Source organism: Myxocyprinus asiaticus, chromosome 29, assembly GCF_019703515.2.
Source record: "Myxocyprinus asiaticus isolate MX2 ecotype Aquarium Trade chromosome 29, UBuf_Myxa_2, whole genome shotgun sequence".
Taxonomy (NCBI): Eukaryota; Metazoa; Chordata; class Actinopteri; order Cypriniformes; family Catostomidae; genus Myxocyprinus; species Myxocyprinus asiaticus.
Genome location: NC_059372.1, coordinates 34,028,284 through 34,054,454, shown reverse-complemented (window position 1 = coordinate 34,054,454; position 26,171 = coordinate 34,028,284). Strand labels below are relative to the sequence as shown.

The window sequence follows — 26,171 nt, the reverse complement described above, 5'->3', positions numbered from 1 at the left end:
CAGGCAGAAACTGAAACAGGAAGCACCCACCCTCAGAATGATCCAGTGCTAGTCGGACCAATCAGACTCTACGCTACAAGACTGTTTTGATCACACGGACTAGGAGATGTTCCGGTCCGCCTCTGATGACGACATCGAGCTTTATGCTGATAGCGTAACGTGTTTCATCAGAAAGTGCGTAGAGGACGTCGTTCCGACCAAAACAATACGGATCTATCTGGACCAGAAACCTTGGATTAATAGAGATGTTCGCACGGCACTTAATGTGCGGACCTCCGCTTTTAATTCCGGGAATGCGGAGGAGCATAAACAAGCCAGTTATGCCCTCCGAAAAACTCAGAACAGCAAAACGTCAGTACAGGAACGAGATTGAAGGACAGTTTAACACCACCAACTCTAGAAGCATGTGGCAGGGAATTAATATCATCACAGACTTTAAAGGGAATAAAAATTCCACCGTGAACACCACTGCCTCTCTCCCGGATGAGCTAAATACTTTTTATGCTCGTCTCGAGGGAAATAACACCGCCCTCGCGGAGAGAGCTCTCGCGGCCGAAGCTACAGAGGTTAGTTCACTCTCTGTCTCTGTAGCGGATGTAACCCGATCCTTCCGACGGGTGAATATCAGCAAAGCCACAGGTCCTGACGGCATTCCGGGCCGCATTATCAGAGCGTGCGCGAACCAACTGGCTGGTGTTTTTACGGACATTTTCAGCCTTTCCCTCTCTTTGTCTGAAGTCCCCACATGCTTTAAAACGTCCACCATTGTGCCTGTTCCAAAGCAATACAAAATCACTTGCTTAAATGACTGGTGTCCTGTTGCTCTGACCCCCATCATCAGCAAATGCTTTGAGAGACTAATCAGAGATTACATCTGCTCTGTGCTGCCTCCATCACTAGACCCACTGCAGTTTGCTTACCGCAACAACCACTCCACTGATGATGCCATTGCATCTACAATACACACTGCTCTCTCCCACCTGGAAAAAAAGAACACTTATGTGAGAATGCTGTTTGTAGACTACAGCTCAGCATTCAACACCATAGTGCCCTCCATGCTAGATGAGAAACTCCGGGCTCTGGGCTTAAACAGCTCGCTGTGCAGCTGGATCCTGGACTTCATGTCAAGCAGACACCAGGTGGTTAGAATGGGCAGCAACATCTCCTCATCACTGGCCCTCAACACTGGAGCCCCGCAGGGCTGTGTTCTCAGCCCACTCCTGTATTCTCTGTACACACATGATTGTGTGGCAACACACAGCTCCAATGCCATCATTAAGTTTGCTGATGATACGACGGTGGTAGGTCTGATCACTGACAATGATGAAACAGCCTACAGAGAGGAGGTGCACACTCTGACACACTGGTGTCAGGAGCACAACCTCTCCCTCAACGTCAGTTAGACAAAGGAGCTTGTGGTGGACTTCAGGCGAAGAGATGGAGAACACAGTCCCATCACCATCAAAGGAGCACCAGTGGAGAGAGTCAGCAGCTTCAAGTTCCTGGGTGTCCACATCACTGAGGAACTCACATGGTCCATCCACACTGAAGTCGTTGTGAAGAAGGCTCATCAGCGCCTCTTCTTCCTGAGATGGCTGAGCAAGTTTGGAATGAACCGCCACATCCTCACACGGTTCTACACCTGCACTGTAGAGAGCATCCTGACTGACTGCATCTCCGCCTGGTACGGCAATAGCATAGCACCGCCCACAACCGCAAAGCCCTGCAAAGGGTGGTGCGAACTGCCAGACACATCATTGGAGGTGAGCTTCCCTCCCTCCAAGACATATGTACCAGGCGGTGTGTGAAAAAAGCTTGGAGGATCATCAGAGACTCCAGCCACCCGAGCCATGGGCTGTTCTCACTGCTACCATCAGGTAGGCAGTATCGCAGCATCAGGACCTTCACCAGCCGACTACATGACGGCTTCTTCCCCCAAGCAATCAGACTTTTGAACTCTTGATCTCCCACGATCAATACATCAGCACTGCACTTTATTACTCTTACATCTCACACTTGACTGATTATATTATATTATTATTATATTATATTCTCTCTTAACAACTTACTATCAACCGACAGCCTGAATGTCAATACAGTACAAAACAACCTACTGTACATTTTATATATACTATATATACTTTTTTTATTGTATAATGTGTATTTTATATTGTGTGTATTGTATACTGTACACTGAATGTTATTATTTGTATATTGTTGTGTGTAATTATGTGTATATTAGATTTTAAATTGTGTTGTGTCAATCTGATGTTTATTGTAAACTGGTATGTCTAATCACTGTCACGACTACTATGTTGCTCAGAACTGCACCCAAGAATTTCACACACTATTGCACTTGTGTATATGGTTGTGTGACAATAAAGTGATTTGATTTGATTTGATTGACCCGTATCTAAATGATGTCATGTCCTGCACTGTTGCCACACGATTGGTTGATTAGATAATCACATGGATGATTGTTGGTACCAGATGGGCTGGTTTGAGTATTTCTGTGACTGCTGATCTCCTGGGATTTTCATGCACAACAGTCTCTAGAATTTACTCCGGACGGTGCCAGAAAAACAAAAAACATCCAGTGAGTGGTGGATGGAAACGCCTTGTTGATGAGAGAGGTCAACAGAGAATGGCCAGACTGGTTCAAACTGACAAAATCTACGGTAACTCAGATAACTGCTCTGTACAGTTGTAGTGAGAAGAATATAATCTCAGAATGCTATTCTGAGATGCGGGCTGGCACTGTTTTGGTGACGTGAGGGGGACCTACACAATATTAGGCAGGTGGTTTTAATGCTGTGGCTGATCGGTGTATTTGCATGCACTGTCTGGATTGTTTTATCACCCAATTCACTAAAGGAATTATGCAATTCCATGAAACTGTGTGTCTGGATATGTGGCTGGTTATAATGCGTTTCTCCATCACATATGATGAATGACTGCTGCCATGATAACAAGAAAATATACCAAACATAATTTTTCCATAAAATGTGCTTACAGCCATCTTTCTGTGGGTGAAAAAAGCACAACGTTAAATGTGCCAGGAGCTGACATTTGTGAATCTGGCACATTCTATAACTAAGCAATATCACACAAACAAGAGTCAATTGCAGGCAAGTTAATAATATTAAATACTGTAACTTACGTTTCAGTCCAAAAAATTGGCCAGTTAGTTCATGTTTTGTTGGAATTTAGTTCCAAAAGAAGCCAAAGCATCGTAAACGAAACAGTGTTTTTGAACATATCTTTGAAGTGAATGAAACGTTCTCATTCACTTCAATAGTTTCGGAAGTGAACGACTTTTGGTGGTGTTTTTAACAAATCAGTTGATTCAACGTTTGAATGACTCACTCATAACAGAAAAGATGCTCATTTGTCGCCACCTACTGGAGTAAACATGCAATCTCCAGAAGAAACTTTTTTCATACAAATACACTGAAAAAAGTGGCAACCTGCAATTGTTACCTCAAGGATCAATTTCTACTTGATCTAATCCATAAAAATGACTTTTGGTGGTATACATTTTTTTTAAGGTACATTTATTTAGATTAAATGAGATTTTTGAATTGAATAAAAACTAGTTATGAAGTGTATTTTTGAGTTTACCTCACAAAAGTATTTCTACAGTGTAGTGAAGCATCCCAGTGCTGTGGGACTGTATATCAGCACTCTTGGAACACAGATTGTCTAATCAGATTCAAGGAGAAGAACTAATTGTTGAATAATGTGAGTTATATAATTCTATAATATAATTCTATAAAGTTGGACAGCAACTGTTATGTGAATGACACCCTGTCTACACCGGATGCAAACAGCGCGTTGCTTCAAAGGCAAATAATCCCATTAAATTAATTGATGCTGTCTACACTGAATGCATCGCAGTAACAGTAGACAGATGTCCCGTCCTATTTCTGACACGCTGCAGAGCAATTCCATGCCACTTTATTAACCAGTCCGTTTTTTTAAATTTTAATTATTTTATTTTCCAAATATCATACGTGTGAATCTTGTGCCATAAACTTTATTAGTTATCAATTTAAATAACTTTGGACTGTTACTTTAAAGCCAGTTAATGATGTTTCTTGTCTCTGGTCTACTAATTTAATTAAACTTTTGTTTTTAACCACATGTACAGTATACACAGTTTTAGCAACAATAACATTATAATAACAATAATTATAGCAGTGGATTACCACTGAAAATAAATTATGATATAGGTTATTCACCAATTTAACTGTTGCTCAAGTCTATTCGAGCTTACAGCTGATTGGTCTGTGCTTTCTGCATGACAATTACAATATTCACTGCAACGCGTCCAGTGTAAAAAGCATCAACCTGTTGTGGCACCTTGTGGCACGCCAACGGATTTGCCCAGTGGAGACAGGGTGTAAAAGCTAGGGTTTTGTGCTGAAATAATACATATCAAAATTGTGCAACTGTTCAGTTAATTTGCCCCTCAGTCTTCTTATCCATACAAGATTACTTTAACCAGCTGTGATGAAAAAAACAAGAGCCGCTCTAAAAGTCCTCAAATTCCAGAGTAACTTCTGAAAAATGTTTTTTACACCTTAATGAGATGCAAAATGACAAAAGAGAACACCTTGTAGGTAATTATATAAGCTGCTTGCGAGATCATTTTCATACATCGTTCATTAGTCATGCTCATGGTTTACCTAATTATTTCTATCCTTGACAATTTTGCCCACAGCAAAATGACACTCATGCTCATTTAGCTAACAAAAATGTATTCCTAATCATTCCCTCACCAGTCTTCATACAAATGCAGCGAATTTATATTTTCTTTCACACAAATCCCATTGGCAAAACTCATTTTCATGCCAGGACTGGCCCCGTGAGATAAGCCAGGTTAGATTGGGTATAACATACCATAACATATTCCAAAGGACATCATTTTGTCAGACTAACTGGACTCTATCCATAACCACAGCCAAGTGCAACCATGTGAAACGGAAGTTTAATGTCAGAATATGATCTGCTCATGAAGGATTGATGACCAACAAATATTTCCATTATTATGTCATAATTTAATTTCATATTGGGCTTGTGGGACAGCCAGTCAGACAGCTGGGCTGGCTGCCACAAGAACTGCTTAACTTTTGCAATACAATTAAACAACATTCTACATAAAAACAGATTATGTCTCACATGGCCATAGGTGATATGATATAATGTGCATGTACCAATTCTAATTAAATATAATGAATGTAGCACCTCGCAGAAGAAATATTTTGATGGTGAGAGCTCATTAAAATCAAGTGCTAATTGTGTTCAAACATAATACACAGGTGTAATTACAAATGGGAAATAGGGGTAACATATTCTATCCTATTGTATTCATATAATGTGGACTTTACACAGAAAAGGTTAATAAGCGATTTTATCACAATAAAATCATGTTAACACACATACTGTGTACGTCTTGTGGCTAAACTTTTGAAACAGTAGGTATTTTAAAATTTACAAACTGTCCCCATTCACTTCCATTGTAAGTGCTTCACTGTAACCCAGATTTTTTAATTTTAAATTTTTTATTTTTTTTAATTCTTTTTGGTGGTAATCAATATTATGCCACAAATGCTGTCAATTGAGCATAACTTACACTGAGCCCAGAATTTTCCTCATATGAAATATTAAATTATATTTTTCACAAAAAACATTAAGCCTGTTTTAGGACCATTAAAACTGTTTGCTTTGTAACATTATTTGTATACTACCAATGAGCAGCTCTGATTTGTGTCTGCTAATAGAAGAACCATTCGCATTATGAGACCCTTTAGCTCAAGCTTAAGATAATAAGAAGCTATAATATCAGTCATCAGATGTGCTTTTTTATCGCATTAAGTGGAATACGATAGGAAAGTTTTAATGCACAGTGAGAAATAAAGGCAGCTAGAAAGGGTTAGTATTGACAGACAGCTCTGAAGAGAAGTTACCCAGTTGCAGCTGGACAAGTGTAATATTAAGATGCTAATGCCGTACATAAACAGGTAAACCTCTACATGTCCTTCTGAGCTGGAAAAAGAGGACATAAATGAATAAGGATGGATGTAAAAAGGAATCCTGGAAGGTCTTAAAGTAAAACAATGGTGAGTGTGATTCAGAGGTTACATTTTCAATCTAAAATTACGATTTTACTCCACTGACGGTTAGTTTTAGGGTTGGGGATAGTGTTAGGGAGTTGAGTTAATAAAATATGCATTCCTGTGGACTTTATTATATCGTTTACAACTAAAAATACAACTCGACATTGTGCCACCCTGTGGACATTTCACCTTAAAAATACTTCCTGCTTTGGCCACTGGGGGCAGTGGTTCAAATTTCGATAAGCACAGACCGATTTCAGCAGAACTTTCGGTCTCCTGTCACTTAATTTACAGTGTGATCATACTGACAACAAGACCAGGAACATGCACTAAGAAAATGTGTCCAACCATTTTTTTACCCGCACACATTATTCACACTTTCGATATTCTTAGAAGTTGTTTTTTTTTTTTTTTTGCATCCAAACAATTAAAAACCAAATAAATAAAATGTTAAGATTATCGCACTATGATGCTTTGGCCTGTAGCAGCTCTTTTAGATTTTTTATTTTAAAAAACCTAGACTGTCTTACGCACTGAGATTCCTGTGTTTTATTAAAACCAACAGTATTGTTCATTGTTGTATAGTTCATGAGTGTTGCTCTGGTCATGTACTTGTATTCCCTCTGTGCCGGGCTGCTGTAGGAGTTTGACCGTCCTCCTTGTCACCCTCTGTCCTCGACCCTCATGCCAGTTGATGTTGCCTCCAGCATTCCGTGGCAGCTGGTAGTGTAACTCTTCTGCTGAGACAGTGTGATCCAGCGCAGCTCGACAGAAGCTGAAGCTGGACGCAGCTGTGGACGACACAGATAACAGAGGGACACATTGAAGACTGTAACAGATCACATCATTAATAACTCTAAAACATGTCATTACATTGGGATAATCAGAGGGCACACACTGTCATGTTGCCATAAAATGCCCAACCATGAGAATTTCTTTTTTATCAATTTATTTTATCATTAATAGTCACAAAGATTATCAGATTTAAAAAAACAGCTTAAACCATTCAACCATTAAACAAAACTGGTTTGATGATCTTAGCTGTTGGTAAAATGGACTAGCTGGTTTCCCAGGCTGGCCAAGGTTGTCTTTACCTGCTTTAGCTGGTTGGCCAGCTGTTCTCCCAGCCTGAACAGCTGACAAGTACCCAAAACCCACAAACCAGACCAGCCTGAACAAAATAGGAGGCCAGCTAAGACCAGCAAACCATCTTAGGTTACATTTAAGCTGTTTTATTTATTCATTTTTATCAGCAGGGATATAATCCATAATGAATTCTGATTTACAACACACACACACAAACCTTACAGTAATTAGTACAAACAAATGCTTACATTTTTTTATAAGTAAATCAACTAAATTAGTCAAATTTTGTCCAGAAATGTAATTCTAACATGAGCTGATGGCACAACACTGTGTTGTGTGTGCATGTATATGACAGATCTACTGTCTACAAAATGTTCTACTGATTATTGGTTTTAAAGGAGAGCTATACGACTTCTTCAAAACAGACAATGTTCCTAAACTGATCCTCATGTGTAAACACCCTTCCCTGGAAGGTTCATCAAAACATTGTCAACAAATTTCATAATCTCATATAATGTCATTTAATATGATTTCATATATTGTTAATATATAGCATTAGAAGAACTTTGGACTTCCAGTCTTCAAATTACAGTATGCATTGCATTATTATTATTTGAACATCTATTGTCACTGTTCAAAGCAAGTGTCACAACACTTGAGACCTAATATACATCAATATATAGGTTTATTCACAAAAAATAAAAAATAAATTAATGCACCTTCATATGCATTTAAAAAAATGATTGTATGATTCATGCCAAGACTAAATCAAGAAAGCAATTACAGTATCATGAGTCCCAAGTTAGACTGATAGAAAAATCTGATAATATTTGATTAAGTATGAAAGTGGAAATTGAAAATGTCATATTCAATGTGATTTTTGCTGTTCTAATTGTCATTTAAAACCCAGAATTGTCACATGTGAGGGAAAATATACAATTTCCTTGTCTACTTTGCCCTGAGAGCCAAGGGCAATGTTCAACTCCACCAGCAGTACAGACGACAGGTAAGGTGTATCAGGTGACAGAGCTGGTGGGTGAGGCAGACATTTTTTTGAGTGTGTGTTTGCTTGAAAATTGAAGTGTGTGTGTGTGTGTGTGTGTGTGTGTGTGTTAGAGTCTGTGTGTGATCCAACAACATAATTATCATACACAGGCCCATCCATGCATGTCAAGTGTCCACTGATATCAAATTACTTCTAACCCAAAAAACCTTCAGTAATTTTGTGTTTCACACACTAACTGAGGCGTTGTTCGGAGTTGAATACTATCTTACATACACTGTATAATTCTAACAATTGTTCAGAATAGAATGTGAAACAGTTTGCATTACGTGACAATAAACATCTTAACAGATTGCTACACTGATGTTACATGACCTCATTATGCATGGGATTACATTTGTGCCAATTGTTTTGAACGTAACTTTTCAAGAGACTAATAAAAATATAAACTGAGAATGAATAAAAGCAAACTGAAACTGGAAAAAAATTAATTCAAAGGCTAAATTTACACTTAGTCTTCAAATAAACAAAATTCTCTGCTTGCGTTCGCTGATCAGGACTTATGAATGTGCTTCTCGCATTTCAGTCACTCTTCCAAAGTTTTCATTTATGCCCCCGGAGTTTTCATTCGCAGTTCTGGCACAATACTCTCGTGTGGGGGAACTAACAAAGAGGAGTTCTCATTGGCTTGTGAGATTTTGAGTGACAGCTCTTTGACCAGGTAGTATAGTTAACCTGGCAGGGGCTCTAGTTCAGGTTTTGCATATAAAAGTGCTAGAATCTATTAGCGGCTTCTTAATTAATTCGTGTTTAGTGATATATTTAGGCGCTTGTTTATGTACTTTATCTGTATTTTTTTCCCCAAGACTATTTTGTTGCGATAAGTTTCATTCCTATGAAAGTTGATCACCACGGCAAAAAAGTTTAAATTCCTCAGCTTTATGCAAATGAGGAACGAAAAATGCTGAGCAGGAGCCAATCACTGTGAGCTGAAAGCAGTGACGTCTCTCATAAATACTTTTACATATGAAGATAATGCTGCAATTTCTGCTGGATTCAGTGCTTTAATCACAAGCAGACTTCAAATGATGAATGCACGTATTTATTTGCCAATACTGTGGCTGGGTAAGCAAAAGTGATACTCCAAACAGACTTAACAAATGAAGACTGCATGCATTTACTGTGAAAATACTGTGGCTGAATAAAAAAATACAATAAACCAACACAGTCTCTATACTTTGCGCTTTCGGAAATAAAGTTGGTCTCATTCTGACTGTAATCATGCATATTTGTGATGATTATACTGACCGTGAACTGAAAACAGTCATTGCTGAGTTTGAAATAGCACACTACATACTCCTCTTACCATTTCTGCCATAGACTGATGTGGCTGAAGCAGTTAAAGTAGTATGGGAAGTGTGTCACTGCGAACACAGTCATTATCACTGTTACACGACCCAAAGCGGCAGATCTCCAGTGTGGTGAGCGGTGTTGAGTGGATTTTTCCTGTACCAATGGAAATGTACAGTCAATGGGAATCTGCACGATCGTGAATTTCTCACAAAGGACTTCTACCAGAAAGACTCAGAATAATGAGAATAATCATAATATGGGTATAGAATAGCTTCCTTGTGTGCAAGCCCTGTTCTACGGTTCAGCGCTCAGATTCTTGCTCGAACCAACATATCCTGCCAGAAGACGAATGGCAGGGGAGAGGAACTTACCCCTCAACTGGACAGGACTTAAACTGGTGGTAAAGGGGTGGATGGGGGGGTGAAAACAATGCACATGATGCAACAACAGACAGCTGCAGATTTATAAAGAAGATGCTGGGTTATGACTGGATGAGACGCCTGATTGAATGAATGGTGTATGCTACTACGAGTCTTCCTGACCTCTCCCTCAACGTCAGTAAGACCAAGGAGCTTGTGGTGGACTTCAGGAGAAAAGACAGAGAACACAGCCCCATCACCATCAATGGAGCACCGGTGGAGAGAGTCAGCAGCTTCAAGTTACTCTGTGTCCACATCACTGAGGAACTCACATGGTCTGTCCACACAGAGGCCATTGTGAAGAAGGCTCACCAGCGCCTCTTCTTCCTGAGACGGCTGAGGAAGTTTGGAATGAACCGCCACATCCTCACACGGTTCTACACCTGCACTGTAGAAAGCATCCTGACTGGCTGCATCTCCGCCTGGTACGGCAATAGCACCGCCCTCAACCGCAAAGCCCTGCAAAGGGTGGTGCGAACTGCCAAACACATTATCGGAGGTGAGCTTCCCTCCCTCCAGGACATATACACCAGGCGGTGTGTGAAAAAAGCTCGGAGGATCATCAGAGACACCAGCCACCCTAGCCATGGGCTGCTCTCACTGCTACCATCAAGCAGGCGGTATCGCAGCATCAGGATCCGCACCAGCCGACTTTATGACAGCTTCTTCCCCCAAGCAATCAGACTTTTGAACTCTTGATCACTCACAATACATATATCAGCACTGCACTTTATTAGCCTCAGACTGGACTCACATTTTATCCTTCTCTTAATAACACACTGGCAACTGACTATCAACCAACAGCTGAATGTCAACACAACACTTCATTTTTATTTCCACTGATTCCATGTATTTTTATTGTATACAGTCTTCTTATTTTGTGTATACTGTATATTGTATATTATTAGGTGTATATTGTATATTGCATTGTGTAACAAGATGTGTAAACTGTGTTATGTGTAAATCAGATGTTTATTGTAATTGTCATACTTCCATGTTGCTTGGAACTGCACCAAAGACTTTTACCCACTGTTGCACTTGTGTATAAGGTTGAGTGACAATAAAGGGATTTGATTTGATTTAATTTAATTTGACAGAACTACCACTATGCTTCCATTTCTACCAGAAAGACTCGGAATAATGGTAATAATCATAATATGGGTAAAGAATAGTTTCCTTTGGGGTAAGCCCCGTCCTACGGTTCAGCACTCAGATTCTCGATCTTGAAAAGGATAACCAATACTTAGCTAAGCGTCTGAGCCCTAAAAAGGGGAGCATTATTGTGCAATACCCTTGAAAAGTATAAGAATGCTTTTGACACATCTGAGCCTTGAATAGGGCAAACATTGTTTGTGCAATACCCTTGAAAAGAGTAACGATGCTATAGTTAGGTTTATATACATATATACAGTATATACACTACCAGTCAAAATTTTTGAAACACTTGACTGAAATATTTCTCATGATCTTAAAAATCTTTTGATCTGAAGGCGTATGCTGAAATGTTTGAAATTAGTTTTGTAGACAAAAATATAATTGTGCCAACATATTAATTTATTTCATTATAAAACTAAAATGTAATAAAAATAAAAAAAAGTTTTCGAAATTGATGTCTTGGACCAAATAATAAAGAAAAGCAGCCAATAAGTGCCCAACACAGATGGGAACTCCTTCAATACTGTTTAAAAAGCATCCCAGGGTGATACCTCAAGAAGTTGGTTGAGAAAATGTCAAGAGTACATGTCTGCAAATTCTAGGCAAAGGGTGACTACTTTGAAGATGTTAAAATATAAAACAGTTTTGATTTATTTTGGATTTTGTTTAGTCACAACATAATTCCCATAGTTCCATTTATGTTATTCCATAGTTTTGATGACTTTACTATTATTCTAAAATGTGAAAAAAAAATTAATTAATAAAGAATGAGTAAGTGTTTCAAAACTTTTGACCAGTAGTGTATATATATATATATATATATATATATATATATATATATATATATATATATATACACACACACACACACACACACACAACTCTGGAAAAAATTAAGAGCAACAGAACACGATAAACATCATCAAACTAATGATAATCAGACAACGTACACCAAAGTATTATTCAAAATCAATGTGAATGCATATTGAAAATGATTCCCCAATGCAGGAAAATAATCGGCATGCAAACACAGTTGTAAGCATATGAGCAATGTGAACAAGGCTCTCCACCTGACACGCCGACATGCTGGAAAACACACACACTTTGACACACCAAACACAAAGATCTGCACCCACTGAACTCTGTTAAAATGAAACAAAGCAATACTGATCCAGTATGTATGTATGATGGAGAGAAATGAGATCACTGATAGCAAAACCTTAACCCCGTTGACCACCAGTTAGATGAATGACAATAATTCCACCAAGAGAAGAATAAACATAGGACATCTTGCTGATGAAACCAGCTGCGCTGAGGAGCGTGAACGTCGAGATGAGTAAACCAGCGATGTATAATCCAAATATGATGTGATTGTTTGCTTGAAAATTAAAGGCATAGCATGAATTATGATTTTGTGTTTCGCTCAAGAGCGAGTGAGCGAAAACAACGCACATTCAAAAACAACGCACATGATGCGATAACAGACAGCTGCACATTTATTAAGAAGATGATGGATTATGATTGGATGAGAAGCCTGATTGAATGAATGGTGTATGCTACTACAAGTCTTCCTGAAAGAACTACCGCTACACTTCCGTTTCTGGCAGCAAAGAATTTCTCCTCGTGGATTTCGCGCAGAGTTCAAGTTGCCCCGTTGACCAATAGGAAGTTGCTTGGTTTGGCGGTGACCTCTGTGTGGACAGTGCTTCGTACACAGCTACACTGGATATTCACAATGGACAAGGATATCATAGCAGCGAGTTTCTTTTTAACTTAAGTCTCACAGAGTATAAAGAGACAATTATATTTTTGCTGGTTTCACACGCTCAACGTCAAAGCCCACGCCATTCTTGCCCTGCGGAATTTCGCTGTGCGGAGGTATGTGTGACCACGCCTGAAAAGGAAGGTCAAGTTGAGCGCATTTCATTGTCAGGTGTTTTTCGTGCAGGGTGCTCTGTTGTAGGTTCATATTACACCCCGAAATCAAAAGAAAAAAGAAGAAATTATATTTTGCTGAAAGATAATGAAGCCTATTTAAATTTCAGATTAATATCATGACAATTAAAAAGTTTTACCCCAAAAATTCTCATTACTGTAATACTAATATATATATATATTATATAAGTCAGAAGTTTACATACACTTAGGTTAAAGTCATTAAAACTAATTTTTTTAACCACTCCACAGATTTAATATTAGCAAACTATAGTTTTGGCAAGTCGTTTAGGACATCTACTTTGTGCATGACACGAGTAATATTTCCAACAATTGTTCACAGGCATATACATATACTACATTACATATACTAAGTTAACTGTGCCTTTAAACAGCTTGGAAAATTCCAGAAAATGATGTCAAGCCTTTAGACAATTAGCTTCTGACAGGAGGTGTACTGAATTGGAGGTGTACCTGTGGATGTATTTTAAGGTCTACCTTCAAACTCATTGCCTCTTTGCTTGACATCATGGGAAAATCAAAAGAATCAGCCAAGACCTCCAAAAAAAAATCGTGGACCTCCTCAAGTCTGGTTCACCCTTGGGAGCAATTTCCAAATGCCTGAAGGTACCACATTCATCTGTACAAGCAATAGTATGCAAGTATAAACACCATGGGACCATGCAGCCATCATACCGCTCAGGAAGGAAATGCATTCTGTCTCCTAGGGATAAACGTAGTTTGGTGAGAAAAGTGCAAATTAATCCCAGAACAACAGCAAAGGACCTTGTGAAGATGCTGGAGAAAACAGGTAGACAAGTATCTATACCCACAGTAAAACGAGTCCTATATCGACATAACCTGAAAGGCTGCTCAGCAAGGAAGAAGCAAATGCACCAAAACTGCCATAAAAAAAACAGACTACAGTTTTCATGTGCACATGGAGACAAAGATCTTACTTTTTGGAGAAATTTCCTCTGGTCTGATGAAACAAAAATTGAGCTTTTTGGCCATAATGACCATCGTTATGTTTGGAAGAAAAAGGGTGAGGCTTGCAAGCCGAAGAACACCATCCCAAACGTGAAGCATGGTGGTGGCAGCATCATGTTGTGGGAGTGCTTTGCTGCAGGAGGGACTGGTGCACTTCACAAAATAGATGGCATCATGAGGAAGGAAAATTATATGGATATATTGAAGCAACATCTCAAGACATCAGCTATGAAGTTAAAGCTTGTCGCAAATGGGTCTTCCATATGGACAATGACCCCAAGCATACCTCCAAGGTTTTGGCAAAATGGCTTAAGGACAACAAAGTCATGATATTGGAGTGGCCATCACAAAGCTCTGACCTCAATTTGATAGAAAATTTGTGGGCAGAACTGAAAAAGCATGTGCGAGTAAGGAGGCCTACAAATCTGACTCAGTTATACCAGTTCTGTCTGGAGGAATGGGCCAAAATTGCAGCAACTTGAGAAGCTTGTGGAAGGCTACCCAAAATGTTTTATCCCAAGTTAAACTATTTAAAGGCAATGCTACCAAATACAAACAAAGTGTACATAAACTTCTGACCCACTGGGAATGTGATAAAAGCTGAAATAAATCATTCTCTCTACTATTATTCTGACATTTCACATTCTTAAAATAAAGTAGTAATCCTAACTGACCTAAGACAGGGAAAGATTTCTGCGATTAAATGTCAGGAATTGTGAAAAATGTACTTTAAATGTATTTGGCTAAGGTTTATGTAAACTTCTATATATATATATATATATATATATATATATATATATATATATATATATATATATATATAGGATGACCAGATTCCTGCTTGTGGAAAATGGGACAACCCCCTCCCAGCAAAAATGAAACTGACGTATCCTTACCTAGGCGTAGATCAATGCAAAGTAGAAAGTGCATGTGCATCTGTTACTGTTGTCACCATGTACTTTTCGTGGCAGCAATTTTTCTCAGTGTGCGTTTGACTTTCAGAGTTTATCATAAAATGCAGAGCAGTCCAGTCCAAAATTAAGATGTACGAAAAGCATTTCCTTCATGACTGTAACACTGACTCGAGATTTATCTGGTGTCCATGCTGCGTTCATTAATGAGAACACACGCTCCACAGATGCAGATGTCCCAGGCAGGCATAAAACAAACTCCACGACATCTGTACATCTCTCAGACAAGGCCGTCTTGTTCATGTTCCACTCAGTGATGCGACGAGTGACAATGTTTTTCACGCAAGCCCACTCATCAAAGAGCGTGGATTTGTCAATCAAACTGAGAGAGGGGATGTCTCTCATTAGGGCCCACTCAAGTTTTTCTGTATTCTCCAATGAGCGGCTCCAATTTTGGAGGTAATCCACCGATGCTGAATAAAAGTTTCTGACTGCACAAAAGAAATAATCAGTCGCATGTCACCAGCTTCAACCAAGGGCATCCAACTGCTTTTTAATGTCAGAGGGTATGAATGATTCCTCCAGCCTGGCCTGCAATAATTTTCTCAGGTCATGAATGTGCAAAGCTATGGCTGTGCACAACAGAATGATAAGCAAAAAGTCCTTCACTTGAGTGCACCTTGTAAGATTCGGAAATTTGCTTCACAAAAAATTGTTAACATTGGTGTGGCACACTTTTAGCAGCATCCACATGCTTTTTTGTATGAACATGCTGCACGATGTCAGCGCGGCCTCCATGGGTGATGGAAAAGCGAGCTCCACAAATCTCACACCTCACTTTACTAGGCTCTGTCTGTGACTCCTTTTATAGAAATGTAAATTCTTTTTGACGATACTCATTTAATGTACAGTACATGTATGCTTCCTTGACATTTTTCCAGCTGCCATTTCATCTGTGTGCCCTTTCAAACTGATTCTTCAATCAGTTCACTAACTAGATGTCTATTGATAGGGGATTGTGATTGGATAGTTTAATCCAATCATGTACTTCAAATAACACGGTGTAATTTTATTGGTTTCACAAGCCGTATCTTTGGCTACCTTTGATTAGAATACTCATGTGACTGAGAAAGCCACATATGCGATAGAGAAATTTTAGGAGAGGGAAAATACGGGACAAAACACGATTTTTCCAGAATAAGTCGGGACACTAGAAATAGTGCTTAAATACGGGACTGTTCCGGAAATGTCTGGCCACGCTATATATGTATATGTATATATATATATATATATATATATATATATATATATATATATATATATATATATACATATATACATACCCTCATGTGTAAAAGACCATACCCTGGTATGGTCATCAAAACTTAAAAAAAATAAATAATGGACCCACTTTATATTAAGCGTCTTTCACTATTTTGTTCTTAAGCATTTGATACAATGTACTTATTATGTACATACGTGCTGTTGCATTGTACTTACATTTAAAGTACCTGCATTTACATCTGTAGTTTAACCTTACCTATAACCCTAACCCTAATCTAAACCCTAACCCTAAATCTACCCGTACCCATGAAAAATTTGCAGAACAATATATAGTTACACAATAAGTGCATTGTATTGTATGTATTTTAATGTTAGTATATAGTAGTTTAAGACACCGAATTTAAAGTGGGACCAAAAATATTTGTTGTACCCTATAATTCTCAGCATTGCAATATATATTACAGTGTTAGTGTTTATATATCATGTTAGCTTTTGTAAATTATATAAATATAAATTGTTTAAATTTTGTAATTTATTTCTATTAAAATTCTATTAAAATGAATGTATTATAGTAATGTGAATCTAATAAGAATCACCATTAAGAATGAGAATAATTGAGAATTACAAAAAAAAAAAAAAAAGAAAACTAAAATGTTTGGGTGCATTAGGGTAATGAAAATTTTAGGGGAAATGTCATAAAAGTAATTTCACAAGGGGTGAAATATGATCTAGGCATACATTTTGCGTGAATCGCCCATAAAGAAAATTTGCATTCTGCCCACAGCAAAGCAATACAATTAGAACACTCCCTCTCTCTTCTACAGTACACACACATGGATACCCTTTTCACCGTTCACAGTACAAAGCAGCTTTACACAAACACCCAACTGTAAAAAAAAAAAAAACTACAGATGTGCTTATAAAGACTTTCTTTTCCTTTCTCTGGCCCATCTCTCTCTGTCAGTGTATCTCCCACTCCCAGTTGGCTTTCTTATGTAAGCTCTTTTTCCAGCATAACTAATGTGATTAGTGCTACAGAGAGCATTTGGCAAGTACAAAATATTTAACGAAGGGTAAAAGATGATACCAGCGCATATCAGCACATAAGAGATTCGAAAACGAAAGCGTAAGTGTAAGAGAGAAAGAGAGAGATCAAAAGTGAAGAAAGACTGTAAATAATACATGAATCACTATTCACTAAACCCACAAAGGGCCGAGGTAGCCCTACAACGACTTTGAAAAAGGTTTGTTTGTCATCTAAGCTCTGTGCATAGAATCCCTCCCTCTCCCACTGCATGAAGATTATAAGTGTCGGGTAATAAGATACATAGTAGCAGTGGTGTAGTCGGGGCCATTCGCACGTATATGCCACATGCTTACTTTTTTCCCAGGGCTGTTTACGTATAACGACTTCTAAGGATCAATATTTGCGCATATCCTATGTATACCCACTTGTTTTGCTGCAACAGAAGTCCATAATCTACTGTTGTGTTACTTTCTCTTTAACTGTATTGGATGCTGTTTTGTGTAACTGGCGATTCTTCATTGTAATTGGTGCATTATCACTTGAATTCTAACATTCCCCACCCCTGCAGCACTTTTAATTCAAATCATTCCCTTGTACTGCCAAAACAACAACAATAATCCAAAGAGAAATACACTATTTTCATGTTAAGCCTTTTCTCTCCCTTTCTCTCGTCTTCCTGGTTGTTTTATTAAAGCGTTTTTTGTTTTTTTTAGTAGGCGACGTTCACACTGAATGCATTTTTTTCATCCGACTGCGCTGTTTTTCAATGTGAAGGAGCGCCTGTATAAAATGGGTAATTTCACAATACGGTGACATTTAAGTCCCCAGTACAAGTGTGTGTGGTATTTATATTGTTTAATTTCAACCGATTACAATTTGAATAGGCTTGTTAAAAAGAATAAAGACTATTTATAATGTTATACACTTCTGTGGGCTTGAAAGTTACATTTTAAATAATTGAAATCTTTTTCTATTGCAAAGTGTCATTTCCTCGTGTCCCCGAAACTGCATGTCAAACATCTTTGACAAAAATAAGTGCTAAATCATTGGATTTCAATTTTTTCCCCATACAATTAAGAGTTTAGCACTACATTCTCTCACTAAAGGGAGGCCAGCAGGGGGTGCTCTCCCTGTGGTCTGTCGGTCCTAATGCCCCAGTATAGTGATGGGGACACTATACTGTAAAAAGGCACCATCTTTGGATGAGATGTTAAACTGAGGTCCTGAATCTATGTGGTCATTAAAAATCCCAGGACACTTCTCTTAAAGAGTAGGGGTGTAACCCCGGTGTCCTGGCCAAATTCCCCCCATAGGCCCTTCTCAATCATGGCCTCCTAATAATCCCTATCACTCTACTCTCTCCTCTCCACCAATAGCTGGTGTGTGGTGAGCGTACTGGTGCACAATGGCTGCCATTGCATCATTCAGGTGGATGCTGCACACTGGTGGTGGTTGAGGAGAGTCCCCCTGTACTATGTAAAGCGCTTTGAGTGCCTAGAAAAGGGCTATATAAATAAAATATAATATAATTAATTAATTAAATGTATTAGTTTGTGGTAAATTAGTCATTTTAACACTGATGTGTTAAGTGGAGGTTTTTTGTGTGTCCCTTGATTTATTGTACACCCTGTTATGTCATGATACTATGACTTTTCGTTGAAGATATATGTTAGGAAATGACATCACACACTGGAGGTGGGCATCAGCCATTCTTGCAAAAAAACATTTTGAATTATTTGAAGTTTGTAACTGTTTTGTTTTATTTATGTTGTCCTTTATTTTGTGGTGTTAGTCATATGTTGTCAAGCATAACATTGGGAAGATATGTGGGAAATGAATGTAATTTTATAACTTCAATATACATTCTATTTAAGTTTTTATGCTGACAGAAATGGCTATACACCATATCGTGGCAATGGTATAAAGTGTCATCCGGTAGAGTTTATACCATGTAAATATCAGTGTGTGCAGCACTTCATCTGCCCCACTCCCTATTAGTTACTGTTGCTAACACCATCAATCACCGTGAAAAAAATGTGAAATTTATCAATCACAGTCCATAAAAAGTGTATATCACGATATGTATTGTTTCTGTACAAAAATGTCAAGAATATTGCAATATAAATTTTTGCTTATATAGCCCACCCCTCACAAGCTGAATGATGTAAATTCTGTTGTTGTATTAATTCTTTACAGTTTCACACTATTGTTTTTTCTGTATTAACCCTTAAACACATTCCTAGGGTCTTTAGTGACCCAGTACCTCATTTCACCCCTGTTCCTCATCCATTTTTTGGAGTTGTGCCCACACCTCTCTAGTATTCCTCAATCTCTTTCTTATAAATAGTATAGCACAAAAAAGAAAAGAAAATCTAAAATTGCTACAAAAAAAATTATATTGGCTGAAGTGCCAAAAGTGTATAAGGTCTTTAGAGACCCTAGGTGTGTAATAGAGTCATTTTTTGTTTGTGTTTGTTTGTTTTTTGCACTTCCAAAAAAAAATTTTCCGATTATTTCACATCTATATAAGTTCACTATCACAGAATATCTATTTATTTTTTTATTACTAGACAAATGAGTACTATTTTCATACAAATAAATACTATATCACGTTGATTTTCTGTACAACAATGGTGATTCATCAGTATCCCATATGTGTGTACACATACAGTACATATTATACATGCTATTTCTTACTCAAGGTGATGTTGTAGTTTCAGTGATTGACTTGATTTACATTTGACATTGCTATTTGATGAAGAAACAACATGGGAGTAAACTATAACAAGTACAACACATCAACAGTATGATATGACTATTGTCATTTTGGTGATCTAATGAAATTATTTAAGTTGTGCATCTATTTAGACTCAATAATTGCCTGAGAAAATACATATGTGTGGCTTATGTGTATCTTATGTGTAGTTCAATATGTTTTTGACAGTTGCATCTCAAGAAATTTCAGTGTGGAAGTAATGAATCCTGTTCTAGATTTGTCCTGATTTGTATAAAACAAAATATATCAAAATATATTTTATTCTATTATTTTCTAAATGTCTTGAAAATATTTAGAACATTTTACACTATATGGGCATTTTGTAGATCCTTTTGTGATAGATATACACTCACTGAGTACTTTATTAAGAACACTATACTAATGCTGGGTAGGGCCTCCCTTTGCTCTCAAAACAGCCTCAATTCTTTGTGGCATGGAGTCCACAAGATGTTGGAAACATTCTTTTGAGATTCTGGTCCATGTTGTCATGATTACATCACGCAATTTCTGCAGATGTTCAGCTGCACATTCATGCTGCAAATCTCCCATTCTACCACATCCCAAAAGTGTTCTACTGGATTCAGATCTGGTGACTGGGAAGGCCACTAAAGAACAGTTCATGAAACCAGTTTGAGACGACTTTTGCTCTGTGACATGGTGCATTATCACGCTGGAAGTAGCCATTAGAAGACTGGTAAATCGTGGTCATGAAGGGATGCACATAGTCTGCAACAATACTCAAATAGGCTGCGGCATGCAAGCAATGATTGATATTAACAGGCAAAAAGTGTGCCAAGAAAACATTCCCCACACCATTACACTACAGCCACCAGTCTGGACTGTTGATACAAGGCAGGTTGGGTCCATAGATTCATGCTGCTGGCGCCATATTCTGACCCTACCATCAGTGTGCCTCAGAAGAAATCCAGATTCACAAGACCAGGCTAAGTTTTTCCAGTCTTCAACCAGTTTTGGTGAGCCTGTGCTCACTGCAGCCTCAGCTTTTTGTTCTTGGCTGACAGAAGTGAAACCCGACTTGGTCTTCTGCTGTTGTAGTCCATCCACCTCAATGTTCGATGTGTTGTGCATTCTGAGATGCTATTCTGCTCACCACAATTGAACAGAGTGGCTATCTGAGTTAGCGTAGCCTTTCTGTCAGCTACAGAAATGCTCAAACCAGCCTGTCTGGCACCAAAAATCATGCCACTGTCAAAATCACTGAGATCACATTATGATGGTTGATGTGAACATTAACTGAAGCTCCTGACCTGTATATGCATGATTTTATGCACTGCACTGCTGCCAAACGACTGGCTGATTAGATAATCGCATGAATAAGTAAATGTACCGGTGTTCATAATAAAGTGCTCAGTGAGTATATGTGCTTGGTCTCTACAGACTCAAGTATGTAAGAGTGTTTGGTGTAATTCCCATGCATTTAATGGTTAAATATTATAATATTTTTATACAAAAATAATGCAAATCTGAAGTTTTGTCTTAATTTATTTACTTACACACAGCATTGCAAGTCAGTCCAGTTAAACTCTTTCACAGAATACTAAAAGAAGATGTTTGTATATTCTGTCTGTGCTATTTATAAATTGTCGGCCTGTGTACACATGCATTAGATTCAGTTCTTTGACCATTGCGTCTTGCTCTCCTATCAGCATATCCCACTATGAGAAATGCGTTTTAAAACGCTACTGTGTCCAGTTGAAAGGAGTTCAATTTGGAAAAGCGAGTTTCGAGATCCCCGTGTTCTGTTTTATTCTGTTGCACTTTATCTAGCGTCCTGTTTGAACAGCTCCTACTGCAGCGCAACTCGTTATCTTAAAAGAAATATCAGATTAAGGAAACTCTGAACAATTGTTGACTGTGACACTTTGTTTTTAAGAGTAAACATAAACCGGTGGCCTGGGTAGCTCAGCGAGTAAAGACGCTGACTACCACCCCTGGAGTCACGAATCCAGGGCGTGCTGAGTGACTCCAGCCAGGTCTCCTAAGCAACCAAATTGGCATGGTTGCTAGGGAGGGTAGAATCACGTGGGGTAACCTCCACGTCGTCGCTATAATGTGGTTCTCGCTCTCGGTGGGGCACGTGGTGAGTTGTGCGTGGATGCCACGGAGAATAGCATGAAGCCTCCATACGCGTTACGTCTCCGAGGTAACGCGCTCAACAAGCCACATGATAAAATGCACGGATTGACGATCTCAGACGCGGAGGCAACTGAGATTCATCCTCCGCAACCCGGATTGAAGTGCGTCACTACGCCACCACGAAGACTTAGAGCACATTGGGAATTGGGCATTTCAAATTGGGGAGAAAAGGGGAGAAAAAAGAGTAAACATAAACCACAATAATTGCAGTAAATAAGTATAGTGCAGATAATGGGTGTAATATTGTGAAGCAAGATGATTTCTGACCCGCTCTAAGACTTCTCACTGGTCTTCAGAGTGTGACCTTGGCCAGAATTGATCTTCTATTAAGTGCTCATTCCTTCAATGTGAAGACAAAGGGCACAGTCGAGCAATGTCACAATGAGAGGAGACCGACAGGAGAGGTCAAATCAAAGATGTGTTTTTCCTGAATATTTTCATTAAATATTCTAGCAGGGAGATTTATAAAACTCCTTGAGTGCTGATGCAAGGGGCTAAACTGCTTAGATACATGTAATAGAAGTCAGACAGAGAAAGTGGGAACTAGGAAAAAGAGTCACTCCTGCCCGGTGTGATTGACTGAACGGCTTAGATCTGCTCCCACCTCCGGAAAGATTAAATAATGAAAGTTTCCACATTTTGTTTGAAATATACAGTTGAAGTCAGAAGTTTACATACACTTAGGTTAAAGTCATAAAAACTCATTTTTTAACCACTCCACAGATTTAATATTAGCAAACTATAGTTTTGACAAGTCATTTAGGACATCTACTTTGTGCATGACACAAGTAATTTTTCCAACAATTGTTTACAGACAGATTGTTTCACTTTTAATTTAATATTTCACAATTCCAGTGAGTCAGAAGTTTACATACACTAAGTTAACTGTGTCTTTAAGCAGCTTGGAAAATTCCTGAAAATGATGTCAAGCCTTTAGACAATTAGCCAATTAGCTTCTGATAGGAGGTGTACTGAATTGGAGGTGTACCTGTGGATGTATTTTAAGGCCTAACTTCAAACTCAGTGCCTCTTTGCTTGACATCATGGTAAAACAAAAAGAAATCAGTGAAGACCTCAGAAAAAAAATTGTGGACCTCCACAAGTCTGGTTCATCCTTGGGAGCAATTTCCAAATGCCTGAAGGTACCACGTTCATCTGTACAAACAACAGTAAACAAGTATAAACACCATGGGACCATGCAGCTCAGGAACGAGACACATTCTGTCTCCTAGAGATGAACGTACTTTTGTGTGAAAAGTGCAAATCAATCCCAGAACAACAGCAAAGGACCTTGTGAAGATGCTGGAGGAAACAGGTAGACAAGTATCTATATCCACAGTAAAACGAGTCCTATATCAACATAACCTGAAAGGCTACTCAGCAAGGAAGAAGCCACTGCTCAAAAACCGCCATAAAAAAGCCAGACTACAGTTTGCAAGTGCACATGGGGACAAAGATCTTACTTTTTGGAGAAATGTCCTCTGGTCTGATGAAACAAAAATGTAACTGTTTGGGCATAATGACCATCGTTATGTTTGGAGGAAAAAGGGTGAGGCTTGCAAGCCAAAGAACACCAGCCCAACCATGAAGCATGGGGGTGGCAGCATCATGTTCTTTACTGAAGGAGGGACTGGTACACTTCACAAAATAGATGGCATCATGAGGAAGGAAAATTATGTGGATATATTGAAGCAACTTCTCAAGACATCAGCCAGGAAGTTAAAGCTCAGTCACAAATGGGTCTTCCATATGGATAATGACCCCAAACATACCTCCAAAGTTGTTGCAAAAAGGACAACAAAGTCATGGTATTGGAGAGGCCATCACAAAGCCCTGACCTCAATCCGATAGAAAATTTGTGGGCAGAACTGAAAAGGTGTGTGCGAGCAAATTGGCCCACAAACCTGATTCAGTTACACCAGTATGTAAAATTCTGACCCACTGGGAATGTGATGAATGTAATAAAAGCTGAAATAAATCATTCTCTCTACTATTATTCTGACATTTCGCATTCTTAAAATAAAGTAGTGATCCAAACTGACCTAAGACAGGGAATGTTTTCTACAATTAAATGTCAGGAATTGTGAAAAACTGAGTTTTAATGTACTTGGTTAAGGTGTATGTAAACTTCTGGCTTCAACTGTAGCTGCTTTTTTTGACAGTCATTAGTAAGCAATTTTCCTGTGGTTTGGTGTGGTTTGTGGGAAGGTCATTCTGAGTCAAAGCCCTCAGCAGATTACCACAGCACTTGTGGACAAAACTCATTCCTTCCTTAAAAAAAAAAAAAAAAAAGCACCACACTTTGAAAACACCTTCCCAGAGAGGCCAAGAGTCCTTCACCTGTCAACCAGCATCCAAGTACCTGCAAAACATCCTTAACAGTCTGCATTCACACAGGAATTTACCCTAAACAATATTGGCACATGCCTTTTCAATTGCCACTTCAAATACAGACCTAAAATGCAAACTAAAGCTATCTGGCCAAAAATGACATATTAAAAATACATACAGTGTTTTGTGAATGTCATATACAAAAACATATTTTAAGTATGTAATATATGGAATGTGTACACTAGAAAAACAAGTACCACAGTATTACCATGTTTTTTTACATGTTACCATGGTAATATCATGCTATTTGAATATGTACCATGATAGTGCCATGTTATTCTTTTAAGTACCTAGAAGTATGACATAAATACTATGACAAATACCATAAATACGGTCAGGTTTGGGAGGGTTACTTCTGAAATGTATTCCACTACAGATTACAGAATACATGCTGTAAAATGTAACTTGTAACGTATTCCGTTAGATTACTCAAGGTCAGTAACGTATTCTAAATACTTTGGATTACTTCTTCAGCACTGGTAGATTTTTTCACTTGTTTTGACTATAAAAACTCTGCCAGTACAGTAAGACAAAATACACATGTTAAAAATACATTCTCTAAAAAACCTAAATATCTTATGCAGTGTTGTTTCTAAAACAAGATAAATCAAATTGATCTTGTTTTAAGGATTTTTAGATATTTTTACAGGAAAACAATACAAAAATTATCATCAAGAATATGATTTTTGCCCTAATATCAAAGGTCTTCCTAGAAAAAAAGAAATTATGTTCCAATGTGAAATTTCTTGATAAAAAACTATGATCATGTCTGGTAACATGTGCATGTAAATGGCTAGAAATAGCATTTTAGCTTAGCATAAAGCTGACAATTTACACAAGGTTTATTTCTATTTCTTCTGCTCCAAACTTACTTCAAACTTACTTCTCTGTCTGCTCGTATGAATGTAACACATCTTAAGAAAGTGTTTCACTGCTGTTCAAATGCACTTTGGATCGCATCATTTATATGTATAAATGTTTTCCATCTGAAAGGACTAAATATTAAATGAAACAAATGACAATAAAATGCAAAGTAATCTCTTCAGTAATCAAAATACTTTTTGAATGTAACTGTATTCTAATTACCAATGATTTAAACTGTAACTGTAGTGGAATACAGTTACTTATATTTTGTACTTTAAATACGTATTCCGGAAGAGGTATTAGGGAGGCCAGCAGGGGGTGCTCGCCCTGTGGTCTTTGTGGGTCCTAATGCCCCAGTATAGTAATGGGGACACTATACTGTAAAAAGGCACCGTCATTCGGATGAGACATTAATCCGAGGTCTGACTGTCTGTGGTCATTAAAAATCCCAAATTTCCCCCATAGGCCCTTCTCAATCATGGCCTCCTAATAATCCCTATCACTCTACTCTCTCCTCTCCACCAATAGCTGGTGTGTGGTGAGCGTACTGGTGCACAATGGCTGCCGTCGCATCATCCAGGTGGATGCTGCACACTGGTGGTGGTTGAGGAGAGTCCCCCTGTACTATGTGGAGCACTTTGAGTGCCTAGAAAAGCGCTATATAAATGTAAGGAATTATTATAATTAATTATTATTATTAT

The 26,171-nt window shown here is 38.3% G+C and overlaps 1 protein-coding gene across 2 annotated transcripts in view; it reads right to left on the bottom strand.

The window, feature by feature from the left end:
• Nucleotides 1-26,171, bottom strand: part of LOC127420490 (sterile alpha motif domain-containing protein 10-like) — a 119,053-nt gene that overhangs the window by 48,459 nt on the left and 44,423 nt on the right. For both annotated transcript variants that reach the window (XM_051662825.1, XM_051662824.1), the window contains exon 2: nt 6,732-6,910. In XM_051662825.1, coding sequence (XP_051518785.1) covers nt 6,732-6,910 — 179 coding nt within the window. The remainder of the gene's footprint in view (nt 1-6,731; nt 6,911-26,171) is intronic.